The sequence below is a fragment of the Poecilia formosa genome, unplaced genomic scaffold (assembly GCF_000485575.1).
Source record: "Poecilia formosa unplaced genomic scaffold, Poecilia_formosa-5.1.2 Scaffold835, whole genome shotgun sequence".
NCBI classification, from domain to species: Eukaryota; Metazoa; Chordata; class Actinopteri; order Cyprinodontiformes; family Poeciliidae; genus Poecilia; species Poecilia formosa.
The window spans coordinates 1-8,320 of record NW_006800774.1 but is presented as its reverse complement, the minus strand read 5'-3'; the positions used below and the strand labels follow the sequence as shown (position 1 = coordinate 8,320).

The following is an 8,320-nucleotide window of genomic DNA, read 5'->3' as shown; positions in this document are numbered from 1 at the left end:
TCACCTGGATCAGCTGATCGTCTCCTGATCAGAACCGAACCTGGTGGATCCATCTGCTGATCAGCCTGTTTTCTCTCCAGTCAGAATGAAATGAGCCTCAGATGCTTTCAGACGATGAGTTACATCTTCATGAGACAAACTGAGGAAGTTATTATTTACGTCAGAGTGAAGTTTTACCTTCCTTTAGTTTCTTTATTTTTCAGGTTATTGTCTGAGGATAAATGTGGTTCAGTTTCACAGTTTAACCAATAAAATAATAAAATCATCGGGTTTTATTCTTGGTCTAAATAACTGAATCAGGTTTCAGTGGATTTATGTGAGTTTTGACTCTTTATAGTTTATTATTGTCCACAGATAAAGTTTGTGTGGCTGCAGCACATTTTCACCGCAGGTCAAAAGTTTGTGTATATTAACCCGTTTTTCACACCATGTTCATCTTTATACATGCCGACTTGCGTAAAATATGGCGGCGATGCATTTCCTGTGCTCACGTCGCTTTAGACATGAGGTGTCTGCAGAGCAGCGCAGACAGGAAGTGGAGATCAGGAAGGATTCCAGCCTCAGAGCTGATGAGTCGCTCTGTGCCGCCTGGAGAACCTCCAGCTCTCATCCAGGTTTCAGGAAATATTCCTCCATGTCTGGAATCTGACCTGGAATCTGGACAGAACCTTCCGGTTCTGTAGTTTCCAGTCCTCATCAGAACATTTTTCCTTCTGATTGTCATTCCTGTTTTCCTCAGTTTCTGGGTCGGACTTGGATCAAATTCAAGAACATTCCTGAACTCCAGAGTGTTTGTTGGGAACGTTTCTGAATTTTAAGCAACTTTATTTGAATATTTTGAGGGGGTTTTTTTAATGCAGAAATTCCTCATCTGAGGAATAAATTCTTCTTTCATTTCAACATGCATGTTTTTGTTTTTTGGTTTGTTTTCTTTAAAAGTCTCTGAACCGTATTTATTCTGGTTTTGTGGCTCGTAATGCTGCAGCCGTTTCTTTAATGAGCCGGGAAGCTTCAGCCAGTAGAACCAGATCCACTGACTGGGATGAAGGCCTCGCCGGCCCGGCCCGGTTCGAGCGTTTACTCTGAGCTCAGGTACGAACAAGAAAATCCCTGTTAAGTTTTCTTGTCACACTTTGTTGCGAGCTGCGGCGCCGGCGTGCGGAATGTGGCGCCGCCACGAAGAACTGTGGCGGCAGAGGAAGAAGAAGAAGAGCCGCGTCTGTGAAGCCGGCAGCAGACGGGGAGGTTTATTTGACCTCTGACCTCTGGGCTGGATGAAAGCTTTGATGCCGAGACGCTGCAGAAGCAAACCCAATGCATGCTGGGTAATGAATGTAGCATGAAGGGCTCCCCTAACCTCTCTCTGTGTTGCAGGACTGCGGCATGCGGGTCCAACCGGGTCGGTCCTGCGGTCTCCAGCCTCACCTCCCGCCCCAGAGTCCCATCCAGCCCTGCAGCTCAGGACACGTCCCAGGTAGCGTGTCCGCCGTCCGTCTCTCCGCTCCCAACAAAACCAGGCCGAGTCGCTCCTCAATATGGGAAAGACCAGAGAACACAATGCTACGCGCTAAAGAAGGTACTGCTAAAGGAGGCGGATCCAGTCAGAGGGAGGGAGGCGCACAGGCTGGAGCAGGTCTCTCCTGGTCTCCATAGCAACCGTTAGACTATCTCTACAGTCAGGAAGAAGATTTTCCTACCATCTTAAAGGCCTTACCCATCCCGGTTCTTTACCTGGACCCGGTTGGACTCCCTCGGTACCGGCAGCTCACCTGGGTCCCTCTCTCACCTGTCCGTCAGGTCGTTGGGTCGTCCCCTGCCTCAGCTGCTCCGACAACAGGACCTGTGATTGGAGGGAGGTCACCTGGCAGCCAGATGACTGCTACCACCCGCCAGTGCGGCGCCCCCTGCTGCAGGACTGCATGTCGCACAGGAAGGTGAGGTCACGTGACCGGGCGCCGTGCGCCGTCAGCACTGCCAGCTGATTGGCTGGTCTCTGCTAGGTGATGTTCATAGGGGACTCCACCAACCGCGGGATGATGTTCTTCCTGATGGAGCGGGTCAACGGCAGCCTGCAGGACTGGGGCAGAGCTCACCACACGCTGCTGTACCGCAACCTGAACCAGCGCCGCACACAGGTCAGCTACTCCTACTATCCCCGCTTCTGGCTGGAGGGGAGCCAGAGGCCCACCTTCAGGCAGGCCCTGCTGCAGCTCATCAACAGGTGACAGGAAGTAGGCCACAGTGCTTCCTGCCTTACACCACGTTCCTCCGCTGAGCCTCTGTTTCTGTGAAGGTCTCGGCCGCTGGAGAACTCCAACCAGACGGTGCTGGTGGTGGGCGGAGTCCAGTGGCTCAACAGCAACCATCTGAGGACGGTGCAGGACGTGTTGGACAGGTAAACGCAAAACAACACCACAGGTGTTCTCAGAATGCAGAGGCCCTGACAGCGGTCCCTGAGGAACTCCTCTGTCCCCATCAGGGAGTCTCTGAGTGACGTCCTGGTGGTGGTGAAGTCTCTGGGGATGGGCTTCCACCTCCCTGTAGACGGCATCCGGTCTCTGAGCCTGGTAGGTTCCCTGCAGAGGGTAATGTCCTGCTGCAGCGCTCTCTGACGGCGTTTCCCTGCAGACGGAGATCCGAGGCCTGTTCAGAGACAACGCAGAGCTGATCTCCACGGCCAGACGGCTGCGCTTCGAGGCCGTGGACACCTTCAGCATCACCATGGGCCGCTACAAAGAGTTCCTGCAGGGCCGCTGCGCCTGCCACTTCCATGAGGTAAAGCATCCCCGTCCGGGGATTCGGGTTCAGAACCAGGTTGGACGGTTCCTGGAATCTGCAGAGATCCCTTCCTGTTCCTCAACCTCTATCGCCCAAAACACTTCCTGTTAGCAGCACAGCTGTTCAGCTCAGGCGGTTTCTCGTCTCCTGACGATGTTCATCCGGACTGAGTCTAAAAGTCCAGATCCTGGAAAACGTTTCGGCTCCTTCAGAAAAGATCCAGGTCCCCAACAAAGTTTCTGGTTCCTGAAACAGATTCTTTTTTTCAGAGGAAGTTCCAATGATCCGGTTCTAAAACAAAGGAACTGGTTCAGAGAATCAGTTCCATCTTTCCTGATTCGGCTCAAAGATCCTGGCAAAGTGCTGCAACTTCCTGCTGTGCAGAACATTCCAGTTTTCCAGCTGATCCCGTCTCTCCTCCTTCCAGGTGGAGAAGCTCCAATCCTCCGACCCTCCAGACAGCGAGGCGTCCACCAGGAAGAAGCCCGGAACCAGAACCGGCAGCCATTCCGTGCTGGATACAGAACAGGAAGACGGGTCGAAGGCTCCGACCTTTCGGGTTCGCGGGGCGGTGAACCAGGTGTACTCCGAGATCCTGCTGAGCCGCCTGTGTCCCGGGAACAGGTGAGAGTCACCTGTCTCCTCCGGGTCAGCACCGCCGGGTCAGCGTTCGCTTCTCTGATGTTCCGGGATGAGCATGGAAGTCCTACTCACTGGGAAGGGAACCGTATATGGAAATACTTCAAGTTTGATGAGGAGGATGCAGAAAAATCCTCAAATATTGAGAAACTCAAAATATTCCAAGAAACTTAATTTCATTAAAACTTCCTCTGATGGGAAGTTTCACATTCCCAGAAGTTCTGAAGACTTTCATTCCCTAGAAGATTCCGACATCCAACAAAAACTTTTCGCAGATTTTCCAACAGAAAGCATTTTTCCATCCAGGTTTCATTTTTCCCAGCAGAAGCTGATCCAGGGTTCATAATTCCAGGATTTTCCAGGATTTTCCAGGCATTCAGCAGGCAGCTGCTGGTTCTGCTGCAGCCCAGAGGAACATCGGACCGATCCAGGTCGCTGCAGAACCGAATCCAGTAAAGGAATTTTGGTGGAATCAGATTTTCCATCTGCTGGGAATAAATCTGGAACTCTGACCGTTTTCCTTCCTCGCTCCGACCCGGAACCCGACCCAGAGTTCCAGAACCGGTTTCATTTCATCCAGGTCCCATCAAACCCGACCGGATGCTCATCAGAACTCTCAGCCGGGTTCTGATGGTTCCTGGTTCCGTCCAGTATGGACATAGAACTCAGTGATTTGGACCAGCCCGGTTCTGAAGGTTTCCAGCTTCCAGAACCAACAGCTACTCAGGTCCAAATAAAGGAACGGCTGGTGGACCAGTGGACATTTGACACGTCTGGTTCTGGTCTGATTGGACCTTATGGTTCCGTTTTATTCTTCTCCAGATGATTCTGCTGCTTAGCTGTGCGGTTCTGTTCGGACCACCTGTGGTTCCGGTTCTGTTCATGGATCTAAGATTCCTCTGCCGCTAATAAAGTTTTTATTCTCTCTTTTTTTTTTAGTTTTTCAATTTATTTAATCAGAACCGAACCGGTCCAGTTTCTACAGACTCGGTTCAGTCCAGAACCAGGTAGGCAGAGCCAGGGGTACTTTCTATGAGGTCGGGGTTGCCATGGTTACCAAAACCTCCTGGTTTCTTCCTCCGGACGATTCGGAACCAGTGGAGTTCGGTTCAGCTTCCCTCCCGTCTTGAGCCAGGCGGTTCTGGAGGGTTCTGGAGAACCGGGATGTTTTTCTGCTCTGTCTGCTCCGCAGCTTCAGGATCAGCCTCTGACGTCACGCCGTTGCGCTGATCCAATCAGCAGCGACCTGGACCGGGTCTGGGTCCAGTCCGCCGCGCCTGGTCCCGCAGAGGGAAGCAGCGGCTGCGGAACCGGGATGATCCGCAGGACCGGGCGATTCTGGTGAGGGATGGAGACCCGGAGTTCTGGAGTCCGACCCATGTTCGGTCTGGTTCTGCTGCTGGTCTGGGTCAGCCCACCGAGCTGCCGGGCCAGCTGGATGTGAGTACCGAACCGGACCAAGCAGTACCACAGCTCTATCAGAACTTTTTATCAGCACCAGAACCCGGTCTGAGGTCCAGTTTTATGCAACTAACCAGAACCAGAACCGCTACTGGTTTCGGTTCCACTTGTCCGGATGGGTCAGGCTGAGCCCATGTCTATGGTTCCGAGAGAACCTGGTCCCCGACCAGACCGAACTGTTCGGAACCAGATGGGTTTGCGCATGCTCTGTAAATGTAGATGACTGTAATTTACTGTGAGGTTCTGGAGATTCTCACATGAATAATCCGAACCGGACTTGTAGCTAAGGAGAACCTTTCCCGAACCGGTTCGGATGTAGTTTAACCTGGAGAACAGAACCGAGGTTCCGATCAGATCCTTTGCTAGAAAGAAAAGTTTAATTTGAGTTTTTCAGATGCTAAATTCTGTAGAATCTCCTGCGGTTCTGATCTTCTGGACCGGGTCGGTTAGACTCAACGTCTTCATGTCAGAATGAAACAGAAGTGGTTCTGATTATCAGAACCCGTCCGAACCGAGCCTGCGGTCTGCAGCCCGGTTCCCCGCCGCTGCCCGGCTCTGAGCGCTAACTGCAGCCGCTGCCCTCCACAGGTGGCTGGGCGTGACGTCCGGCGGCGGCCCGGAGCGGCTGTCCTGCGGAGACCCGGCTCTGAGCGGCCGGCAGCGGGCCCTGTGCCGCGGGAAGCCCTTCCTGCTGCCCGGCGTGCGGGACGGAGCCCGGCTGGCCGTGGCGGAGTGCCAGAATCAGTTCCGACTGGAGCGCTGGAACTGCTCCACGACCCGGAACCCCGCGGCCGTGTTCGGGCACGAACTGACGAGCGGTGAGTTCTGCTGCACGGTTCGGCAGCTCCTAACTGGACTCTGTGTGTTTTAGTTCTGGTTCCAGGCGGTTAAACCCAACATCCAGAACCAAAAGTTCTACAGAATTCCGCATGTTTTCTTGGTCCTGTTTAGAAGTTCTGCTGGTTCCGACGCGCAGCAGCTTAGAAACTAAATATTTAGTTCTGCTTCTGATGGGTCCTCATGGTACCGAACCAGCAGACAGGTTCTGTCTGGGCCCAGTCTGCCCCCCAGAGGCCAAACGGAGGAGCTGCATGTTGTCCTGACTGAGCCTCACGTCTTTATTACGTCATAACCTGCAGCTGGACTCCGGGATTACCGGAACATCTTGGATTAAATGGATTTAATCAGATTAAATCTCTGACTTTTTGCATTCTGCAGGAAGGAGACAGGAGGCGTTGGGGCCCCTCATGTGTTCTTTAATGAGTACTAGTCCAGACAGAAGGGTCAAAGGTTATCTGTAATTATGACTGGTAGGGATCATGTTTCCTTTGGTTGCAGAGGAAGTGATGTCAGAATGTCTCCATCCCGCAGGAACCAAGGAGACGGCGTTCATCTATGCGGTGATGGCAGCGGGTTTGGTCCACTCCATCACTCGGTCCTGCAGCCAGGGCAACATGACGGAGTGCGGCTGCGACGCCCGGCTGCACGGCGGCGGGGCGGTGGAGGAGGGCTGGCACTGGGGCGGCTGCTCAGACCACATCCGGTTCGGAACCTGGTTCAGCCGGAGGTTCATGGATGTCTCAGAGAAGAACTCGTCAACGGGCCGGGTCGGGTTCACGCTCAGCACCATGAACCAGCACAACGCCGAAGCCGGACGGCAGGTGAGGACATCCTGACCTCTGACCTCAGTTAGACCCCTTCAGAGAAAAACCCGCTCTGCTGCGAGAACCGGTTGGAGCGGGTCCGGTTTACAGGATCAGGGAGGAACCGGGCCAGCAGCTGCTCAGAATGTTCCTTTAAGGTTCTTCCACCAAAGTGGGTGAAGATCCGTTTTCCAGAACCAGAACCAGCTTATGAGTTTCTCCCAGGAAGTGGTTTTCCCTCTGGAGCAGCTGCAGTCTCCAGGCCGCTCCAGGCAGCAGCTCAGGGAACATTTTCTGAGCCGGAGATCCAGTAATGTTCTCCCTAAAGCTGGAGTTCTGGTTGGAAAGTCCTTTATTCATGAAGGTGTTCCTTTACTTCCACAAAGACACTTTAATACTGGACCTCTGGAAGAGCTGACCCATCCTGAACCTGGATTCTGGATCTCTGGACACCTGCTGCGGCTAAACCAGCTCTGTTCTTCACTGGTAGATGAAACCTGGGATCCGCTGGGCTTCAAAGGCTTCAATAAGGAGACAGGGTTACAGCAGCCATCCTAAAACCAGATGTTCAATCAGGTCACACCAAAAAACCAAGTTACATGTAAATGGTTCATCAACTTAAAGCTTTGATACCGGATGGTTCCTCTGGAAATGAAAGACCAGACCTCACCTTACACCACTTCCTTCAGGCTGGAGAGAAAGCAGGACTGTTTGGATCTCCAGCTTCTACTCTCTCAGTTCTGCATCAGCCCAGCTTCACTAGTCCAGATCCAAACTTCAACTTCTCCTCTGAAAGGGACTTCCTGGAACTCTGAAACGTTAGTTGTTCTGATGTGACTGAAATCTGCTCTACAGGAACCATCCATCTGAGTAGTTGCTGGTTGGTAGAACTCCTCCCTGATCCTCCAGAATAAGGTTGGGATCCGACCATCTGCTGCAGGTCCAGCCGTCAGCAGGCAGTCAGGTTCTGACTTTCTCCTTCCCCACCTGGAATCCATCTCCAGCCCAGTGTCTCTGTCTTCCTGCAGGCCATCGAGATGACCATGTCCACAGACTGTCGCTGCCACGGTATTTCTGGTTCCTGTGCGGTGAAGACCTGCTGGAGGTCCATGGCGCCGTTCCAGCGTGTTGGCGCTTACCTGAAGGAGCGATACGAGCGCAGCGTCCAGGTGTCGGACCGTGCCAGGAGGAAGACCAGAAAAAAGGACCAGCGCCGCCCTGCGGACAAACACGAACTCATCTACCTGAACAAGTCTCCAAACTACTGCCTGGAGGACAGGCGACGTGGCATCGCCGGCACCAGGGGGCGCCGCTGCAACCGGACCTCAACCGGCCCGGATGGCTGCAACCTGCTTTGCTGCGGCAGAGGCTACAACACTCATGTGGTGAGGAACATCCAGCGCTGCGAGTGCAAGTTTGTCTGGTGCTGCTACGTCCACTGCAGGCGCTGCGAGAGCATGAACGACATGCACACCTGTAAATAAGTCCACGCCTGGAAAGGATCGCACACCTGGAGCGGGAAGAGAAAACAGTCCTGCATGGATGGAGGTTCTGATCAGATCAGGATCTGATTGGATGGAACAGCTGCAGGTCACTGCTGGAGCACAGCTCCACTTGTTATCCAGGAGCCTGAAGGAATCCTGGAAACAGCCTCCAGGCAGGACTTGGTTTTCCTCCAGGCAGTGCCGGACTTAGGAGGGTGTGGGCCCCTGGGATTGTGCCAAGGTGCGGGCCCTACTTAATCATCGTTATACATTTGATTAAGTACACACACACACATATATATCCCAGACTTCCTT

General features: G+C 53.2%; 2 protein-coding genes across 2 annotated transcripts in view; both read left to right on the top strand.

Annotated features, from left to right (window-relative positions):
- Window positions 1–4,346, top strand: part of cped1 (cadherin-like and PC-esterase domain containing 1) — a 19,570-nt gene extending 15,224 nt beyond the window's left edge. Inside the window, exons 24-30 of the mRNA XM_016666896.1 lie at window positions 1,375–1,474; window positions 1,798–1,934; window positions 2,001–2,221; window positions 2,294–2,395; window positions 2,480–2,567; window positions 2,629–2,775; window positions 3,206–4,346. Coding sequence (XP_016522382.1) covers window positions 1,375–1,474; window positions 1,798–1,934; window positions 2,001–2,221; window positions 2,294–2,395; window positions 2,480–2,567; window positions 2,629–2,775; window positions 3,206–3,406 — 996 coding nt within the window. The 3' untranslated portion in view covers window positions 3,407–4,346. The remainder of the gene's footprint in view (window positions 1–1,374; window positions 1,475–1,797; window positions 1,935–2,000; window positions 2,222–2,293; window positions 2,396–2,479; window positions 2,568–2,628; window positions 2,776–3,205) is intronic.
- An 88-nt stretch (window positions 4,347–4,434) lies between these two features.
- Window positions 4,435–8,314, top strand: wnt16 (wingless-type MMTV integration site family, member 16). Its single transcript, XM_016666900.1, has 4 exons — window positions 4,435–4,857; window positions 5,467–5,696; window positions 6,250–6,539; window positions 7,550–8,314. Exons 1-4 carry the CDS (start codon window positions 4,766–4,768, stop codon window positions 8,003–8,005), a joined length of 1,068 nt encoding a protein of 355 aa, XP_016522386.1. The 5' UTR covers window positions 4,435–4,765; the 3' UTR covers window positions 8,006–8,314.
- The last annotated feature ends 6 nt before the right edge of the window (window positions 8,315–8,320 follow it).

Excerpts from the sequence above, each read along its gene's own strand:
- wnt16 (XM_016666900.1), top strand. The coding sequence starts at position 4,766 with ATGGAGACCCGGAGTTCTGGAGTCCGACCCATGTTCGGTCTGGTTCTG. Across the intron at positions 5,697-6,249 it reads CGGGCACGAACTGACGAGCG|GAACCAAGGAGACGGCGTTC; the intron begins GTGAGTTCTGCT and ends TCCATCCCGCAG. Across the intron at positions 6,540-7,549 it reads ACGCCGAAGCCGGACGGCAG|GCCATCGAGATGACCATGTC; the intron begins GTGAGGACATCC and ends GTCTTCCTGCAG.